The 19918-nt window shown below is 47.6% G+C and overlaps 1 protein-coding gene across 3 annotated transcripts in view; it reads left to right on the top strand.

Annotated features, from left to right (window-relative positions):
- Zdhhc3 (zinc finger DHHC-type containing 3) overlaps window positions 1-19918 on the top strand; it is a 43892-nt gene that overhangs the window by 9603 nt on the left and 14371 nt on the right. For all 3 annotated transcript variants that reach the window (XM_008849505.3, XM_029554285.1, XM_008849506.3), the window contains exons 2-5: window positions 4663-4992; window positions 13509-13633; window positions 18055-18151; window positions 18671-18752. In XM_008849505.3, the coding sequence (XP_008847727.1) occupies window positions 4687-4992; window positions 13509-13633; window positions 18055-18151; window positions 18671-18752 (610 nt within the window). In that variant the 5' untranslated portion in view covers window positions 4663-4686. The remainder of the gene's footprint in view (window positions 1-4662; window positions 4993-13508; window positions 13634-18054; window positions 18152-18670; window positions 18753-19918) is intronic.

Here is a 19918-nt window from a genome sequence, read left to right as displayed (position 1 = left end):
AGGGCAGTCAGTGCTCTTAACCACTGAGCCATCTCTCTAGCCCCCATTCTATTATTTTAATGAAATGTTTAATGAATGAAACCAGTGATTCATGGTTCATTTGATTTTTCTGAGACTCATCAGAAAATGAGCACATTTTATAGTCATTTTGGATCTTTGTATACAAACTTTAAGTGTAGCTCATATAAATAAATTTTCTACTTGCCCAGATTTATTTCTAAAGCTTCGAGGACCTGGGCCTTTACTTATCCTTGAGGCTGCAGGGCTAGCATGTCAATACCTTTGTGTTATAATTTGATCTCTAGTGTGAGAAAGCCTAAAAGAGCCAAAGAGCCACTACGTTCTTAAAGCAGTTCCATTAAACCACGGGAGGTTAATGTTAATTCTCTAGGTGAATTTCAAAAGAGTTATAAAAAGATGCCTCCTTGTTTGAGATGGCATTTTAAAGGACCTGTGAGCGTAGACTGAGTCACTTAACTCTGATTAAAAAAAATGAGGCAGAAATTAAATGTTTAGGACAAGTTCAAGAGACCAACCAGTCCCCACCCCTCCCCACAGCTGGCCAGCTTGAGACTAGATGTTGAGACTTTACATGCTCACTTGAAACACATTTGTTTTAAGCCCTAAGTCCTGGTTAGGAGTTTCTACCAGCTTGCTGATGCTCAGAACATCTGTCAAGGAGTGACCAAAACAGATTATCTTTATATAGTTCTACTTCTAGGGGACCTTTATGGTTTAATCACAATGTTTGGTTGGCGGGGGGGTAGATGATCTTTTAAGACAAGGGAAAATAACTTGCAGAAAATATGAGTCTGTTTAGCCTTGTTGGTTCCTTGTCTTTTCTAATGTTCCTTTACACAGCCTCAAATCTACTTTTACGATGTTCAGGAATGCACTTGTGGGTGGGAGACTGAGTGGGTGTGGTACTTTAGAAAGGAAATCCTCACAGAATATTTTAAAGAGCTTCTAAGTATTTGATAGCAGGCCTGTCTGAACAGGAATGTAGGATGGGCTTTAGTCCCGTGAGAGCAGATGAAGTAGTTTGTTGCTAGTCTGAAAGGACCAGTGGTCCTTGTGTTAGAAATGCTTGGGGTCACAAAGAAAGAGACCACCAACACTCCAGGTAAAGCCGGACAAGGCAAACTTTACTTCTGATCAGAGGGAGAAGCAGGCACTTGGAGTCAGGAATACAAAAAGTTTTTATCCTAACACCTAATGCAGGAGGGCTGTGTCTTCCCCAGCTGGGGTCTGAACTCAGTCTTTGCTGGTTGGCTAGTTTAAAAGAATCAGCACAAATGAAAGGGAAGAGGGGAAAGGGTTGATCAAAGTGGGAGAAGGGCCCAGCCTCACCAGGGCCATCACGGTTTAGTAACTAAAAGTTTTATAAGTTGTATGTCATGAAAGATTAAAAGATTAGAATTCCTTGTCATTAACCAAAAGTTAGGGGGGGGTGATAAAAAGATCTGAACTCATACTAAAAAGTTTTAGACTGTTTGAGATAATATTTCAATATTATTAATGACTAATAGTTAATGTTTCCTACATTTGGAATACTTGCTGGAGAAAACAGAGTTTGGGAGGATCTGATACATCCAGTACAGAATTTTTTAAAATTTATATATATTTTTATAACATTTTACTTATTATTTTAGGGGGCTGAAGAGATGGCTTAGCAGTTAAGAACACTGGTTGTTCTTGCAGAAGACCCGGGTTCAAATCCCAGCACCCACATGGCAGCTAACAACTGTCTGTAACTCCAGTCCCAGGGAATCCAACAGCCTCTTCTGACCTCCGCAGGCATTAATGACACGGGTGCACTTATTTACATTCAGGCAATACACACATACATATAAAATAAATGCCACGGAGGTCAGAAGAGGGCTTCAGATTCCCCTGGGACTGGAGTTAAGGATGGTTCATAGCCACCATGTGGGTGCTGGGAATCAAACCCTAGTCCTCTGCAAGAGCAGTCAGTGCTCTTAACCACTGAGCCATCTCTCCAGCCCCTAAATATAATATTTTTATTCTGTGATAATTTCATATATGCATGCAGTGTATTTTGAAAATGTATAGTTTTGTGTGACAGTCATGCCTTTGACCCCTGTCTAAATCCTAGACTGTGAGTGGGTTTTTTAGGGCAGCTGATTTATAGGGACTTGCCCTCATCCAGCAAATGCTCATTAACCACAGGCACAGTAGCCTGACTCTGCCCATGAGTTCAGCCCAGCCTGATTAGTAGACCACAGTGGGGGAGGTCTGTGAGCCTAGCCTGGGCACAGCATGCATGCACCCCTCAGGAAGCAGCCGGCAGTGGGGGAGAGGGGCATGGACGTGGACAGGATGAGATTCAGTGTCCACTTCATACAGTGTCTGTGTGTCTGTCTGCCAGTCTGAGTCAATAGAAGGGCACTTATCAGATATAGTGGCATGTACCTTATATGTAGATCTGGACCAGAAGAAAGTGGTTTGGGTTGAGTTTCTTAGAAAGTTAGCACTAATTTCAAACATTTCTTAGCTTTGGCTTCTAAACCTCTAGGAAGGAACTGTACCTGATTTCCTTACACACATGCACACATGCACATATGCATGCACACACATGTTCCTGTCTCAGATCACAGCTGAGGCCCAAGGTTCCATCCAGACTCTGGGCTCCAGGAGCTCCAGAACACCTTCCTTTGTTATATGAATCCCTTTCTCCTCTGACTTCTGCCCCAGACTCTGTTCCTTTCTAGGCCTCAGGGCACTTTTCTGTCAAGTGAGAATAATCACTTTGAAAGATTATAAGGCTTGGAGAGGCAACTCTTTTTGATGCTATAAAACAGCCCTCCAAAAGTACAATATAGGTCACTATAATTAAAATGACAAAAATCACCATTTTGCTCTCTTTTCCTGAAAAACTGGTAATCACCTAAAGAAATAGAAAACTCAGTACCACCAAAATAGGACTGAGGCCTGTTGCCCTATTGCCTCCCTGGGCTCTTGGCCCTCTCATCTGCCTTGTCTGTCACAGAAGAGTGACCTTTCTGTAGGATGACATGGTTCCTCACATCTACCCAGTCAAGTCTGTGTACACAGCCTGAACACCCAGCCTTCCCTGCCAGCTCCAGTGCCCTGGCCTCTGTCTTTATTTCTCATATCCTACTCATCACAGTTCTTGCCTTGAACAGTCTATTCAACTCACACCGGTGGTGTTTTGCTTTGTTGTTGTTTGGGTACTGCTTGCCCTGTGTTGTACTATTGTTAGTCACCTGTTCATCAGTATTGCTGTAGGTCTGTCTGGCATCTCCACACACTCAAGAACTTTTGATTTGAGCACATAACCCATGCCTGCTACCAGGCTGCAGAGCTCAACAAAAGGCAGCAGAGGAGAACAAGTGAGCCCAGTCTTCTTCCCAAGAAGAGGGTGGGCGGTGGGCTGGGGCTGAGCTGGGCGGCACTCAACGTTCCTACATGAGGGGTGGGAAGACAGCAGGACAGCACACTGCACAGTTCCTTACACACTGACTGCTCCTTCAAGATTGTGCTGGGCCAAGTTGAGTGAAGAAAGGAGACTGCAGGCGAGGGGAGGGATGAAGAGACTGGGTGGGGACCCTGAACGGACCCCTCTCAGGGTATGGCTGGCCTGCGAGAAGTGGTGTTGAGGGTCCTCCTGGGCTACCGTAGCCTAAGCATGTAATTCTGCATGGGCAATAAGGTCCTGGGCAGAGAACTGCTGCTGTGGTCCAAGGTTAGTCATTTCCTTGAATCAGAATAGGAAAGAAGCCTCTTCTGCCTTTCTCATTGGGGGAAGGCTAAAGGGCATGCATATCATTTGTTTCACTTGGGTCTCTTGCAGGCAGAAGCAGAGGCAGGAGGATTGCCACAAGTTCAGTTGACTAATTCAAGGGAAAAGTCCTTATTGCAGAGCTATTTCCGTTGCTTTTAGAAGGCCAGGGGTTAGGTAACTTTTTCATAGCAACAACTTTACTTATTTGCACTTGGGATATTGTGAAACTTGAGTGTGGGTAGGAGAGCCACCCTCAGCATGGCACTGGCCTCTAGTTCTACCAGGTGGGCCTCTTCCTGGTCCACATCATATGCTCTTGCTGGAAAATAACTCCTCCTCTGTAATCTTTGATCCCAGATTGTTCACAGGTAGAACATTCTAGTTTCTTGAGTAAACATTAGTCCACTTACTTCATGATCCTACTTGGCACACTCTTTATCACCTGAAGGGAAGCAGACCAGGCCTCCCAGCAGTGGCCCTGGAAATCACAAGGTTTTCAACATGCACTAGGGAGCGCGTAGCTGTTCTGTGCCATGCATTGGACTAATAAAAAGGCAGGATTTCTTGGTAGGGGAGGACAGCAATGCTCCCTGAAGGAGCCTTACACGCCACATGAGCGTCCTTCCTTTACAGGATTCCTAATAACATCTTATTGCTAGTCTTGCCACTCACAGATGTAAGCAGAGTGCTCTGTATAGACAATGACAGTGGTCAGTAACAGTTTTTAGACGATGACAATGGTCAGTAACAGTTTTTCACTGAGAAGCCAGAGGCAGAGATAAGCAGAGGAGGACGTGTGCTGCCCATCCTGTAGCACCCTGTGACTCACTTTGAAAGGGTTCTCTCGTCAAGTCATTGCTAAGACAACACCATTTCTGTATCCTTTCCTCTTTCAGATGCCAGTATGGACAGAATAGCTTATGATGCTTATCCCCGCTCACCATTTCCGAGACATTGAGCGGAAACCAGAATACCTCCAGCCAGAGAAGTGCATCCCGCCTCCCTACCCTGGTCCTGCGGGAACCATGTGGTTTATCCGCGATGGCTGTGGCATCGCCTGTGCCATTGTCACCTGGTTTCTGGTCCTATATGCGGAGTTTGTAGTCCTCTTTGTCATGCTGATTCCATCACGAGACTACGTGTACAGCATCATCAATGGAATTGTGTTCAACCTGCTGGCCTTTTTGGCCCTGGCCTCCCACTGCCGGGCCATGCTGACGGACCCCGTGAGTATGTCTGGGCTTGTTTTGACCAGCCCACACTCTCCTCCTCTGGCCCTGGAATGGCTGTAGCCCACATGCTCCCCGCTGGACTTTGGGAATTTAGAAAAAGGACAGCAAGGGCTGGGTGGAAAGTGAACTGCCTCTTAGTAGAGTTCTCAGGACTGACCAGAAAAGAGGGGCCAACACTTGTAGTAGAGCTTTCATGGCTAGGTTGAAAGGCACTGTGTACACACTGCTGTATATAGTTATTGAGCCTGCTATGGCAAGGATCCAGCTGGGGAAGGGAAAGAGAGGACTGAGCTAGGCTGGCTTGACATTAATAGCCACGTCCAGTATCAAAACCTACACAGGTGTAGCTTTCACTTTATAGATTGGACAAGATTCCTCTTTTCCTGCATTGAAGGTGGTGGTGCACACCTTTAATCCCAGCAGTCCAGAGACAGAGCCAGGCAGATCTCTAAGTTTGATACTATCTTGGCCTATAGACAGTCCCACATCAACCAGGGATACATAGCGAGACTTGTCTCAAAGCAAAGAAAGGTGGGGGTGGGGGTGGGGTTCCTCTCTTCCTGAAAAGTTGGCCAGGCCTATTTGGGGCTACACCAGGCACCTCTGAGTGTCTAGTCTGAAGCAGGGGTCCTCCATTCAGTGACTTAGCTAAATATAACAAGTGAGACAAAGGCCACTGAACATATTTTGTGCCCTGATGTTAAACCCTCCTTCCTGTTCATTATCTCCTATGTGAAAAGCCAGAGAGGCTATAATTTGACAAAGACCTTCTGTGGCTTAAAAGTTTTAGTACATAGGATGGTGGTGGTTAAACTAGCAAAGAGAAGGTGCTGCTAATGACCACACACAGTTTCGTGAACCCCAGGGAAACACAGGACAGGCCACAGGCTGAGCTAGTTCCCTTCTTGAAGGTCTGGTTTAGGTGGGTTGTTTTAATCCCTGCTAAGGGAAGGCAGTTTTGCTAGCTCAGTTACCTGGGTGGCTGGTCCAGACAGCACTCATCTTACACATACTTCTCCAAAGGCCTCATACCCTGGGGCCTGTGGGTTTATATGTTGGTGCTGCCTACAAGATCTAGAAGTAGTCACCACCCAAGAAAGTGAAGCACATGGCTGTTCTTAAAAGTGCTCCAGACACAAGGGCATAAAAGAGTTAAAACAAGTTAAGGGTTTATTCTGATTTTTTTTTTTTTTAATGTGTATGAGTGTATTGGCTGCATGTATGTGAGTATATTGCCTGCATGTATGTGAGTGTACCCATGGTGTGCAGTGCCACGAAAGTCAGAAGAGGGCTTCAGATTCTCCTGGAACTGGAGTTAAGAACAGTTCCTAGCCACCATGTGGGTGCTGGGAATCAAACCCAGGTCCTCTGCACGATCGGTCAGTGCTCTTAACTGCTGAGCCATCTCTCCAGCCCCCATTCAGATATTTTTTTGAAGCCCTTGCTATGGGGGACAGAGGAAGAAAAGACATTTTCCTGCTCAGCTCAAAGTTCAGTGCTGCTTTTCTCCCCTCAAGGTACCCTCTGTGGAAAGAAAAGTGGAGGCAGCCCTGGTAGAAGAAGCCTGTGGACAATCAGGGAGGGGTGCCAGTCAGAGGCTGGTGATAGGAGGTGGAGAGCAAAAGGCAGTAGTGGGAACAGCCTATGTAGAAATGCAGGCAGTGGCATCTCTAGGCAGCCAGTTGTTGGGATGGCAGGACCATAGGAAGATATGGGTTTGCTCTGGGAAGGTCTGTGTGGTTATAGAGGAAGAAAAGTAAGATGGGAAAGAGAAGGGACAGTCTAGCACCCCAAAATTAAAGAGTAATAAGGCCAGGATGTCATTGGGCAAGGATGGCCATGGCAGTAGCATATGGCGCACTGATGGATAGAATCACGTGAACATCTGTCTTGGCTAGGTACCAGCCTGCAAGAGGTTCCTTCCTGAGCAGTGGGCATAGCCAAGAGCAAGGCAGACAGAACCATGGCCCTCTTGAAGCTCACCTTCCAGTGATCAATGAGGTGATGGCAGAAAGCAGTAAGTTCTGTAAAGATGTAGAACAGTGATGGGGGTGTGGACCTCAGAGGACACTTCTCTAGGTCAAGGTATTCCTTCGTGGGGATGCCATTGGAGCTGACCTGAATGGCATGAAGCTGCAGGCAGTGCATGTGAAGATCTGCAGGCAGAGGAGAGAGAAGGTACAAAAGCCCAGTCAGGCCGGAATTTGTCATGTGAGAAATAGGGCCAAGGCCGTGGTGCCTGAACTGTGGTGAATAGCTCAGAGTGAGGAGGACCCAGAGTCCAGATTGCACCAGGAAGCCACCAGAGGCAAATGTGGTAGCATTGTGCTTGCAGTGGATATGCTGGAAGAGGAGGTTCAGGAGGGACTGCAGTGGCGCAGGCAATGGCAGTAGCATCAACCAGAGTGGGAACAGAGAAATTACTGGATTAGGATCATCTTTTAAGCCACTAGTTCTCAATTCTGACTGCGTAGTAAAATCCCTTGGAGAGCTTTTAAAAGTACAGTGCCTGCCCCCTGCCCTCAGAGGTTCTGCTCCAATCATCAGTCTGGGGCAGTGCTCTAGGTATTGGCACATTTGACAGCTCCCATATGGCCTTCGTTCAACCAGGCCTGAGAAGAGCTGACAAATGGAGATTGATCACAGAGTGAACCTTCAGTCTGGCCTGCAGCACCTACAGGTCTGGTGCCACTTGTTGCATGAGAAAGGCTAGGGAGGAGTGGATTTGGGAGGCCAAACCAAAGGCTCTCTGTGGCCAAACTGCCCTATTATTGGGTGAAGCAGGGATGCTAGACTAGCAGTGGAGGCCTGTTGGGATAGGAGGGTGGAGAGTGGACTCAATTGCTGTATAGAAAGCATGTGAGACCAGCCTGGGTTACAGATCAAGTTCGAGATCAGTCTGGGAAATTTACTGAGACCCTGTCTTAAAATCAAAAGTAAGAATGCTGGGGATGTATCTCAGCACAGAGAACCTGCAGAAGGCTCCAAGTTCAATCACCAGAACCTTAAAAAGAAAAAAAGGGGATGGCAGAGTTAGGTAGAAAGAAAAAAAATATATATAATATATATATGTTTTATTTTATTATTGCTTTTATGTGTATGAGTGTTTTGCCTGCATGCATAATAAATGTACCCGTGTCATGGAATACCAGCAGAGGTCAGAACAGGACATAGTCCCTGGAACTGGAGTTACAGATGGTTGTTAACTGCCATGTGGGTGCTGGGAACTGAACCCAGGTCTCCTGCAAGAACACACTGCTGAGCCATCTCTCCAGCCCCAGTTTCATCTTTTGTTGGCATTCTTATGTGGTTGTTGGCGTTCTTATGTGGTTGTTTTCTCCTATACAGTATTGAGATAGGCCTTATTATCTTGTTTTAATCTTCATATTAGTGTGCTAGTAATACATTTGTTTGCCGTAGACTATTACAACACCTAAGCAATAAAGAATCGAAGGGCCAGGGAGACGGCTCAGCAGGTAAAGGCACTTCTCTGCACAACTAGGTTTGGATCCCCGAGCCTATATAGAAGCTGCAAGGTAAAAGGCAAGGACCAGTGCTACAGGTCCTCCACACATGTACTGTGGCATACATGCCTTCACACACAAACATGTACACAAAATTAATAAAAAATTTTAAAAAAGAAAAAGCCTTTTCCAGGGCCCTTAGTAGAACTGATAAACCTGTTTGTGCCCTGACAGTAGCTTGGTTCCTGACACAGTGGCTTGGGCCTGATCCTCATTCCTCTACCCCTTAGTTGCATTGTCTTAGGAGTTGTCTGACCCTGCTTCACTCACCTCTGCTATAGAATGAGGAATTGTGTAGTCTCTGCCTCTTAGGTTTACTGTCAGAATTAACTGGCAAAATGCTTTCAGTCACAAAGCATCTGGAAGTATGCCTGGCTTGTATAAGCACTCAATAAATGTCTGTTGTATCATTATTCAGCTTGGGTTTATTGAATTCCAGCCCCATGCCAAGCCCTGAGCAATTTTGCTAAGCTACAGGTTGAAAGACATTGTCTCTGTCCCCCAGGAATTTACAGTCATGTCAGAGATGCAGTGTATAATTATGTGGCAAGTGTTAGAATACCAGTCCGGGCTGTGGGAGCCAAGGCTGCCTGTGGGTGGTGAGAAGTGAGAAGACAGAAGGAGCTGTAGTGGTTTGAAATGGGTGCAGGGGACTTTGGATGCTGCCTGCCAGGCTGACCAGGGGGTGTCAAGTGTTGCTCACACAGGGTCCTGGGGGGAGAAGAGTAAAGCTTGGGGAAAGCCCAGGCATCTACAGGGCAGCACTGTATCAGGCACTGGATTGGGACCAGGACCAGATCATTATGGCATTGTGTACCATGGTTCCTAGGGAACTAGTGTAGACTTTTAGGCCTGGAAATAATGAGAGGCAGGGAAAACCAAGAGATTCTGTGACAGTAATGTGGAGAGGAAACCGTGGGATTCAGGGCAGTTTTCAGATTCAGACTTAGGTGGGAGTAGCCTAGCAGAGGGGCTGCAGAGTATGGTAAACCATGAGAAGACCTGAGGGTGGCCACTGGGTTTCTAGCCTGGATAGTGGGGCATGCTATGCCTAGGGCAAGGAAAAGAAGAACCAGGGTTCCACTGAGCAAGAGAGTGGGTTCAGTTGTATGCATGTTGAAGTTTGGAAGTTTTATCTTGTTGCTTCAGCACCTTCTGGATAACAGGCAAGACAATATCTTTGGGTATAGAACAAGTCTGAGTCAGAGCTAAGAATCTGAATGCCATCACTATGTCCACTGTGATTGGAGCAGAGTCAGGGAAAAGGCTCAGTTCCTTCCAGGCAGTGGAGGGACCTCAAGGAAGTTGAAGACTGGGAATCTGCCATGGATCTGACCACAGGAAGTGTCGGGGAGAAGGTTCCAGAGAGCAGAGAACCAAGGAGTGAGTGAATTCAGCAGGGACAACAAGTCCACACAGTCCCCAGGAACTTGGCTATGCAGTGGGAATGTGGAGAGGGGAGATCTCAGAGCAAAGCCAGTTCTAGATAGTGAGTACCAGTGGTCCAGGGACCCAAGGCAAGGAGGTAAGGAGTATAGAGAGGAAAGGGAAGCCTAGCAGTCTTAATTTTCTCTGAAAACTAGAAAGAGAAATGGGTATTAGGCTTAGTGCCTTCCCATTATCCCAGCTACTCAGGAGACTGAGACAGGAAGATGGCTTGAGCCAAAGAGTTTAATGCAAACTTGGGCAAGATCATATTGAGACATTTTTACAAAGGAAAAAGGAGGAAAAAATGAAAATGACTAGGTGCTAAGAGAAGCCTTTGAAGTTTGGGCTAGCCACTAAGTTGACTGGTTGATGACGATGTGTCACCCACATACACATGATCATTTGGCATCCCTTCCCCCAGAGAACGCAGCTTTGTGCAGAGGTAGATAGGGCTCGCCATACCCAGAGCATAAAACGTCTATGTCTGTCATGTACTGAGTTGGCCATGTTTAAACTGACTCCATTATTTTGAAAGTGTGGGAGTGTCTTCGCAAAGCACTGGCCTCCAGTGTTTCTAGCTAAGTGTGCAGAGAGAGACATTGGTAAATGCATGTGCTCATGGTAATTAGTAGTGCTTGCCTTCTTGGGCGATCAAACCAGAATAGGTTTTTTTCTTTTCCTTTTCTCATCTGAATTTCCTTTTTTAAACCATGGTCAAGTATGCATTACTTTGGAAATGAGAGGCAATGGTATGTTTAGAGGTGGCAGGCCTGCCCACACACTTCCTGTGCCAGCCCAGGACTGCTCCCATAGCATTCCTCACAGTGAGTTGGGAGCAGTTTCCACTGAGATCTGTACAAATGAGTGTGGAACAGTGAATTCTTGGAGGGGAAGGGAAGCCACCGAAGGCTGGAAAGCACATATATCGCAGGCTCCTCATCAAGGAAAGGCTAGCAGGTTCCTGACTGGGATGCGCTCAGGTAGCTTGGCAGGTGGAGTCTTTCCTGAATGTGAATTAGCCTTCTGAGAGGTATATCAGTCAGAAGTTCACTAGAGAGGTACAGTTCCAGGAAGGCTCTGATCACTGTCTGGCTAATAGGCAATAATGAGTGGTACATAGGAAACCTCTGCTTGCCCTTGTAGGGCAGGCTTCCTCTGGCAGCCCTGTGTGTGATCTCTGAGGGCTACAGATTTTGGTGGCAGGGGACCTTCGCCAGGTGCCAGCCGGGCTGCCTCACTGTGTCTGTCTGTCCATCCTACCAGCTCCCATCACAGCCTCTGTATTGCCTGGTGTGCTGTGTGCCATGTAGATTCTCAGGGAGATTGTTGCTTGGCTGGTCTCTGCAGTTCCTCTCTGAGTCTGTCTCCTGTGAAAATGCCTGTGAAGCATTTTCTTGGCAAAAGAAACCACACCTTTCTTGCATCTAGGCATTTCTTCAGTGGTTCTTCCCTTCTTGGTGTTCTTTCTTAGGATAGATCCCAATAGCCAGTTCTTGTTCTTCCTGCCTCATGGGCCTGTTGGAGTTTGTCAGCCCCAGTGTAGGAGAACCAGGGATGCTCTGTGTGATGTTCCTTCTTCTGCACCCCAATAAACCACTCTGGAGGTTTTAAGAAGCACAGGTTTCGAGGCTGTGCTCCCTGCTGTCTTTCTGCAACCATGCTGCCTTAAGGTCTGGGTGCCTGTAGGGTTCCAAAACTTCAGTTTTAGACACCAAATGCAGGCTATCATGTCCTGAGCACTTTGCCGTGACATTGTCTGAGCTCCCTCCATAAACTTGCTGTGTATTCAGACCCTCATAGTCACTCCCCACTCTAAATAAGCTGAGTCCTGGTTCACTGTTCAGGACATTAAGGCACAGAGACCCCAGGCTACACTCCGATGTAGATTTAAAGCAAGCCCTATCTGCCCAAGTTTTCCAAGCCTACTTCCTGTCAAAGTGCTGTACCATAACCGCTCTTTCCTTCTTGATCCTTGTTCTCCCAGCCACCTTCCCCAACACCTTTTCCTGGGTATCCCTCAGGCACTTCAGATGCAACTGACCCCAGCTGACCTGTAGCTGCTCCCACCTTGCTTCTCTGCTACTCTTAACATGGCCTGTGGATGGCAAGATTTACCAGCTGTTGAAACCCCTGATTGGTGCTCCTTTCTTCCCCTTCTGTCACCTCTCCACCTCCACAGTTTAAGCTGGTCCTGTTCTACATGCTTTGTCAATTCAGACTCGAACTCTGAGTTTCCCTTCCACTTCTGCTCCATCCTCACAGTTTAGTTCTTCACCATCAATAGCCACTGTCTCTCTTATTTATTATTTTATTTTATGTGTATGAGTATATGGCCTCCATGTAGGTAGGTACACCTATGTCGTTCAATGCCTGCAGAGATCAGAAGAGGGCATCAGATCCCATGGAACTGGAGTTAAAGATGGTTGTTATTTGCCATATGGTTGCTGGGAATTAAACCCTAGACCTCTGCAAGAGCAGCCAGTGCTCTTAACAACTGAACCATCTTTCTAGTCCCTTTCTTATTTTTTTTTTATTTTTTTTTATCTGTATTTTATGTGTATAAGTGTTTTGCCTACATGTATAAGTGTACCCATGTCATATAATGCCCAAGGAGATCAGAAGAGGACGTTGTAGTTTGTTAGCCCCTCTGTGGGTGCTTGGAAACTGAACCGCAGTCCTCTGCAAGAGCAGCCAGTTCTCTTAACCACTGAGCCATCTCTCCAGCCCCACTGTCTCTCTTATTGGCACATAGAGCACGGGTACCTGAGCTTCTACCTGCAGCACCTCTGCCAACTGATGGCTCTAGGCTGCCTAGAAAGAAGCCCCCTCCCAGCCTGTGCAGGCTCCCTTCCTCTCTTTTGCTCTTCTTGTCCCTCCCCCTCCTCCTGAGTACCCTCCAACTCCTCCACTTGAAAAATTCCCTCAGTGCCAGGTAGGGTCTTGTTAGCACCAGCTGGTGAGACCTACTCAAGCAGGTGCACTGCCTATGTCCTTCTGTTTAGATGGATGCAGGGTCTAAACAGATTCTAGAGCCAGAGCACCAAGTGTTCACATGTGAATCACCAGCATGGAATGACACATGAGTGCCAGAGGCCATGGATCCCTGTTGCTTACTGTACAGAGTACCCACCCTTCATAATAGTAGCACAGGCCTTTCAAAAATAAAGCAAAGTCTGGTTCTCACACAGAACCCACTGAATGTCAAGCTACACAGTTTGGCCTGGGAGAGGTACTCTGTGGGATAGGTGCTCACTAATGGCCCTTCCCAAAGGTGCTGTTCCCAAGAAATAGAGTAGTTGTGAACCAAACTGCCACTGGGTATTTCCATGGGACAGAATGGATTCAACAAAAAGAATGCTGGCAAAATGCAAGTAGAAAAGATAATCATGGGGTCAGTGTAGTCTAGTAGCATTTCCTCGGGAAAATTCTTTATGTTGAGGTTGCAGAATATAGAGCTCTGTGTGTGTGTGTGTGTGTGTGTGTGTGTGTGTGGACTGCTGTGAAGTGACTCCCTCTACTATAGAGACAGCTGAGCTCATGCCTCTCCTCTTCTCACAGGGGGCGGTACCCAAAGGAAATGCCACTAAAGAGTTCATTGAGAGCCTTCAACTGAAGCCGGGGCAGGTGGTGTACAAGTGTCCCAAGTGCTGCAGCATCAAGCCCGACCGAGCCCACCACTGCAGGTACCGGAGTCCCCTAAGGGTTCCCCCCTTGTGTCCTTGCTGGGGTGTAGGGGGCACTAGTGTTCAAAGCACATTTGATGGGCTTGGCCTCCCCTGCTGCAGCCTCTGTTTCAGTGTAAAATTGAAGCACTGCTGGTTTTTCTGTTACCTCACACTTTGGTTAACCTGTAACATCTCGTACTTGAGATGAAGGCTTAGCTGTTGGGCAAGGCTTTCCTTTAAAGCAAATCTACAGTTAGGATACTTGTAGCATTCAAGGAGCCCGTTTTCCCATGAGCTGTGACGAGTGTTTCCTTTTTGTCCTCAGGATTTTTTGAGTCTTCTCGATGAGAAGACATCTAGCTGAAAATTGCATTTTATCATTACAAGGGAACTTTAAATAACAAATTGCAGAGACCCAGAATGTCACTTGTTGTATGTTGAGGACGAGGAAGGTTCAGAGAAAGGAGTTTGTCAGCCTGAGACACTGGGTAGAGAGAGAACTGAGTGGCTAAAAGGTCCTTCCTGTGGGGTCTCAGGAGGGGGTCTGTCTCTAGCACCCAGGTGCCAGTCCATACTGTGTGTGTCCTTGGCACCTCGGCCCACCCTACCTCCTCATCACCAGTCTTATTTCCATCCCCGTAGCCACCTCTGGAGATTGATGCTGCAAGAGGGGTGACTCCCAAGATGTAGAAGCTAAGCCTCATGGGGTCAATGTGACTGCTCTAAGGTCACACAACCCGTGGATTCTTGAGACAGAAGTGGGTCCTACCCACTTCTAGGCTCTACCTAGAAGAGGATAACTTAAACAGTGGTAATTGTGCGCTTGTTTGACTGGGAAGTGAGTGAATCTGCCAAGCAATTGCTGACTCTTTCAGGTTGCTTCCCCAAGTCAGCTTACCTGAGCATTGAGGCCTGCTTCTTATACCTGAGATGTAGTCCACTCATCTACCACCCTGCATGCAGCCCAGCCTTTGACGCTATAGAGTTTAGTGTTGTGAGTCAGCCTAGTCCTTGAACTTGCAGTCCTTGGGCCAAGTCTGAATCTTCCTAGGACTCAGCTTTCCCCTCAGTAAACAGGGGGATCCCTCCCTCAACTCAGTGAATAGCAGCATTTGGGAGGGTGGGGGCAACACAGGATGGCTTAGAGACATACTCGGTTTCTAAAGGCAGGCCAGAAACTGAGCGATAACATTCCAGGAAATAGCTTTGAGGCCACTATAGTGGTTCTTTGCCAAGTGACCAGCACAGTTCTTGGTGTTTCCCTCACTGACAGCCCCCTTCTCCCCATAATGATCCAGGGAGTGCTAGTAATCAAATCAGCTTGAGCAAAGCAGGAGCTGCTGGTTCAGACTAACCCTGTGAGGATGCTGAGCTGCCTATGTCTGCCCCTGCTGACACAGTCTTGGTTTGTTGATGGTCTGCTAAGCCCAGAGGCTGCTACCTGGTCCTAGTTAGAGAAAGCTATATAGGTCTTACCCTCTTCTGCAGAGGCCTGCATGTGTGCCTCTTTGTTTATTCCTTTGCTCCCATGGGTCCATAGAGGTTGAGACCCTCTCCATTCCCAGAGCTCTAGAAAAGACCCACAGTCACATGCAGACCTTCGACCTGGAATGTGCCTTCCAGCTCTACATCTGTGGACCTCCAGGAGAAGCCCGACAACCTCAGGCTGCTTTCATCCTGCTGGAGTCTCCCCATTTGTGAGGACCATGGAAGCACCAGGAAACCCTATGGGAGGAGCAGTTTATGCTAATGTATGGCTGAAGCCTTGAGCTTCTGTACTAGTTTATTGGAGGATGCTGCCCCACACATACCCTGAGGCTGAGCCCTTATGGGCCATCTCAACCTTGCTGGACTCCTGTTGTTTAGTCTAGTCATCATCTTTTATTTTGTTTTGTTTGGGGTTTTTTTATTTGTTTGTTTGTTTAAACAGGTTCTCCCTGTAGCCCCAACTGGCCTGCAACTTGCTATGTAGACCAGGCTGGTCTCAAACTCACAGTCCTGCCTCCGAGAGGCTTTGGAGCACCTTGTAAAACCTCGTCACCCTCAGCAGTCTTTGCTACTATGCAGAGTACTGCCTGCCCAAATAGCTCTTCTCTTCCCCTGCCCACCCCTCCCAAATCTCTCAGCCTCACAGAGATCTGCCTGCCTCTGCCTTCTAAGTGCTGGGATTAAAGGCATGTGCCACCATGCCCAGCCTTAGTCTTCTTATCCATATCACATATGCACAGCCTGATGCTGTTGCTAAAACATTTTGCATGCATTGTCTGGTGCTTGCTAAGGAGCAGGGTAATGGTACCAGACTGATTTGAAGAGTTTGTTTCTTTGCCACAGACCTAAAATGTGACCTGCCCTTAGAACCCTGTTTTGTTCTTTCTCTGATCACACTGTGTCTTCAGAGTTGCTTTTCAGTCAGAGTACATGATGCTATTAGTTTGCCTGTAACTTTGTCAGAGCCAGTGAAGTATGGAATGAAAACCTGTGTATGAAACTGTGGCCCCCTTGGGCTCTAGCCCCACTCCACTTTGGTTCTGCTCGTTTTTCAGGCCTGCTTCTTAATCCTTCACCCTCAGACTTGGGGTCCTGCCTCCCAGGCAGGGCAGGCACTACTGTCTACCATGACAGTTGGATAAGTGCTGCTGTAAGGAGAGACACATTACCCATGGGACATGGCTATGCCTCCAGTGCTGGTCCAACACCCAGGATAGGCAGAAGAGCCTCTGCCAGCTCCTTTGGAGCTGTGCACCAAAAATGAATCCTTGCACCTTCTGGACATGGAGCACAACCCAAGGGTAAATGCATTAATGCATGAGCCAGTACAAGTTTGTCCATGTCTCCCAAGATTTGGATGCTGAAAAATAGCAAGGTAGAAAGAGAAAGGAGAGAGGAGAAGCAGAGGCCTTTAAAACAATGATATTTTAAAATAGAAGGGGCACAGGGAATCTGGAAGGCCAAGACACCAAGAAATACCTCCATGTACAGACAGCATTTATTGTGTTTAGTGACTCTTGCTGTGCCCTGGATCCCCACAGCCTTGTGCCCCACCAGATCCCTTCCTGCCCTGCGCGGTACAGCCTGGCCTGGCGAACAGAAGTGCTGCTTTGCCATTTCCTACCCTTGAAAGCAGGAAAAGGACCAGCATTTTGGACCCATCTTCTGCAACCCTTGGGCCATACTCACTTTCCTGCCCCTTAAAGCTTGTCTTTGTCTAACCCAGCTGCCCAGCACCCCTTAGCCTCTTGTAAAACCCTGCTTCCTGCTGTGCACACCTGGCCTCTTCAGTGGGAAGGATGGCTTTGCTGTGAGAACCTTTTAAGCTCTGAGCAGCTTCCCGAGACCAGAGGCTGCTTGGTACCTCAGTCAGCCCTGGCTGACTGAGCACACAGTTGAAAACCCCTCTAGAAATAAGTAGGGTGGGGAGGATCAGCTCAGGAGTCTGGAACAAGGAGTGGCTGCTCTCAGAAACTCCCATGAGGAGGGAATCAAGGATCCCAGAGCTCACTGTATGGGGAAGAATATGCCAGAAGTAGGATGTGAAGGGTGACTCTGGGGTGCAGAGCACTCTGCCCTACTTGTTTTCTTTTGAAATTATCTACGGAAAGAACGTTACCAATTACAGTGTGTCATATGTATATTCACTTGTATGTTCATGTGTGTTTTAGAATTGGTAACAGAAGGCAGAACAGAGATGGGGCAGTGGAATCACTGGTCCTGGCTCTCCCTCTGCATTCTTGTCAGGCCTTTTCTTGTCTTGCTTTCCTGTTCCTGGCCTCCAGGGAGATTGTGGAGCTAGGCCAGTGTTTTTGATAAGTGGTGGTTGGCAGCACACCTGTATTATCGAAACCCTGTAGAGTGGGGGGAAGAGCAAAGGTTGCGAGCAGTATGAAGCTTGTCTGAGCCAAACTGACCCCAGGCTTGACCACAGTGGCCTAGCAGACTCAAGTCTGCCAGCCACCACCATTCCTACAGCTTGGAACAGCACACTCCATCCCTGCCAGCACACGACAGAGCTTTTGGAACTTCTGCCCGGCCCTTGGCTCTTTGGTCTTTTGAAGAAATAGGGAACAACTCTTCCTCTGTATCCTTCTACTATATAACATTTCCCAAAAAATTCACTCAGCCTCCTTAGGAAATCCAGTTCTAAAGGCTTCAGAACAAGCTTTTAGCTGGGTCAGTTCTAGCCAGTTAATGTGTTGAGATGCCTTAGAAACAAATTCCCTTGTAAGGAATGACCTGACCCTGGGGTCCTGACCCTGCCAAGGCCTTTTGCAGCACAAACCCAGTACAACCTCTGCCAGTGCCCAGGGGCATAGAGCTGGATCCAAGACACCTGTGTTCCCCTCCAGATCACCCCCCAGCACCCAGTGGTTTTTTTTTAATTTGTGTAGTGGCTGTGTATGTTGGCAGGCCCTGCTAAAGGTCTGGCTTATGGGTCATTTTAGTGTTTGCAAGCGGTGCATTCGGAAGATGGACCATCACTGTCCCTGGGTCAACAACTGTGTCGGCGAGAACAACCAGAAGTACTTCGTCCTGTTTACAGTAAGTCAGCTTCCAAACTCCGCCCTGCCTCCGAGAGGCTTTGGAGCACTTTGTTCTTTGGAAAACCTCTCTCTGACTCAACAAGTGCCCTTCATTTGAGCATGTAAAAAGTTGACCAGTTTTACTAGCTGGAAGTAAGTGCTGTGTTCTGGGCCTTACCTGAGCATTAGACCCATGTAGCTAAAGAAGACAGTGTTGCTGATGGCCTCAGACCCTGAGCTGCAGGTAGGTGGAGAATAGTTGACACCCTACCTTTTCCAGTGGGACGCAGCAGGTCTTGTGTGCCCCACATAGCCCAGGTCATGCTGCATCCAGGCAGTGTTTCTGGTCCACACACTCCCAGAGAATGATTGCTCACCTCCCACTCAGGACAGGAGGTAGGGGGATCTGTGGGGTGGGAGAGTCACAGGTACCTTTCTGACTAGTAACCTTACAGAGCATGTTCTGAGTGGCCTGTTCAAGCCTTCATGGTTAGGAAATTCTCCCAACAATGTTGTCTGCACTGCTTTCCTGTTTCAGATGTACATAGCTCTCATTTCCTTGCACGCCCTCATCATGGTGGGATTCCACTTCCTACATTGCTTTGAAGAAGACTGGACAAGTGAGTATGTGCCAGGGCTTCCGTCTGGTTCTGGGGTGTTTGTGTGACCCAAGCAAGGTGGGGAACTCTGTGCCTTTTATAGAACAAGGGCCCAACCTCACTTTATTACCTCTTCTGCAAATCTACAGACTGATCAGGTCCTAAGGAACTACAGAGACCTAAGTCTCTTCATGATTAAAAGCAGCCCCTTAAAGTCAGTTTGACAGGTAAAGCAGTAAGCTATCCAGGCCCACCAGACTGAGCATGATCCAGGAGAGGCCAGGCCCCAAGTGAACAGAGGCAGGCCCACTGAGGGGTTAGCCTGAAGAGTGCACCATGTCTGTTTGCCAGGCACTGGCTTTGCTTTTTCTTATGGGGATGGGACCAGGGGCCTCAAAAACACTCTACCCTGAGCTACACCCCAGCTCTCAAAGGCACTGTAATCAAGGGTCATTTTACCCCAGTCTTCCAGAGAACCATTTTTTACTTTTTTGCCTAGGACACAGAGGATTTTTCAATTTGTTTCTTGTATAGTGATTGTTTTCAAATTGCTTGTATTGATAGATTAGATCATAGGCAACTTCTCCCTCTTTAGAAGTATTCCAATGTGCAGATGCTGAGGAAGTTCAACCAGAAGATTGCACAAATACTGAGGGAGAAAAATGGATGCGAGGGTGAAAATGATAAGCCTGTGTTGGGCTAGATCCTTCACACTCAAGAGTCTGAGGGGCAGACATCCTGAGCAGGGAACCTGTTTCCAGTTCTATGCTTGGTGGGTTCCCTCTTCCTCCCACCATCCTTGAGCTCTTCCTGTACTCACTACAGTTCTGAGAGGAAGGCAGGAGCAAGCAGACATCTGCAGATCTACCATCTGCAGAGCTGAGTGACTCTACCCAGTCACATTGTGAACATTCTGAAAGTACTTGCATTCTGCTGGGCTCTGGCAATCCAGGTCAGCCACAGGTGTGTTCTTGGCAACTTGATAGAGAGTCCAGCAAGGTCATTTTATCATCACAAACCGTCCTCCTGGGTCAATTTAATATGGGCAGTGATGATGTAACCCAGGCTGTCACAGCAAGGCATCTGTCTCTGCCCAGCAGGGCATCAAGAAGAGAATTCCAGGGAAGTCTGAGGAGGTTTCAGAGGAGGCATTCCCTGCAATGACACCCTCCCCACCCCGCCCGCCC

The sequence above is a fragment of the Nannospalax galili genome, unplaced genomic scaffold (genome assembly GCF_000622305.1).
Source record: "Nannospalax galili isolate Female #2095 unplaced genomic scaffold, S.galili_v1.0 scaffold443, whole genome shotgun sequence".
Classification (NCBI taxonomy): Eukaryota; Metazoa; Chordata; class Mammalia; order Rodentia; family Spalacidae; genus Nannospalax; species Nannospalax galili.
This window is presented reverse-complemented; position numbering and strand designations above follow the sequence as displayed.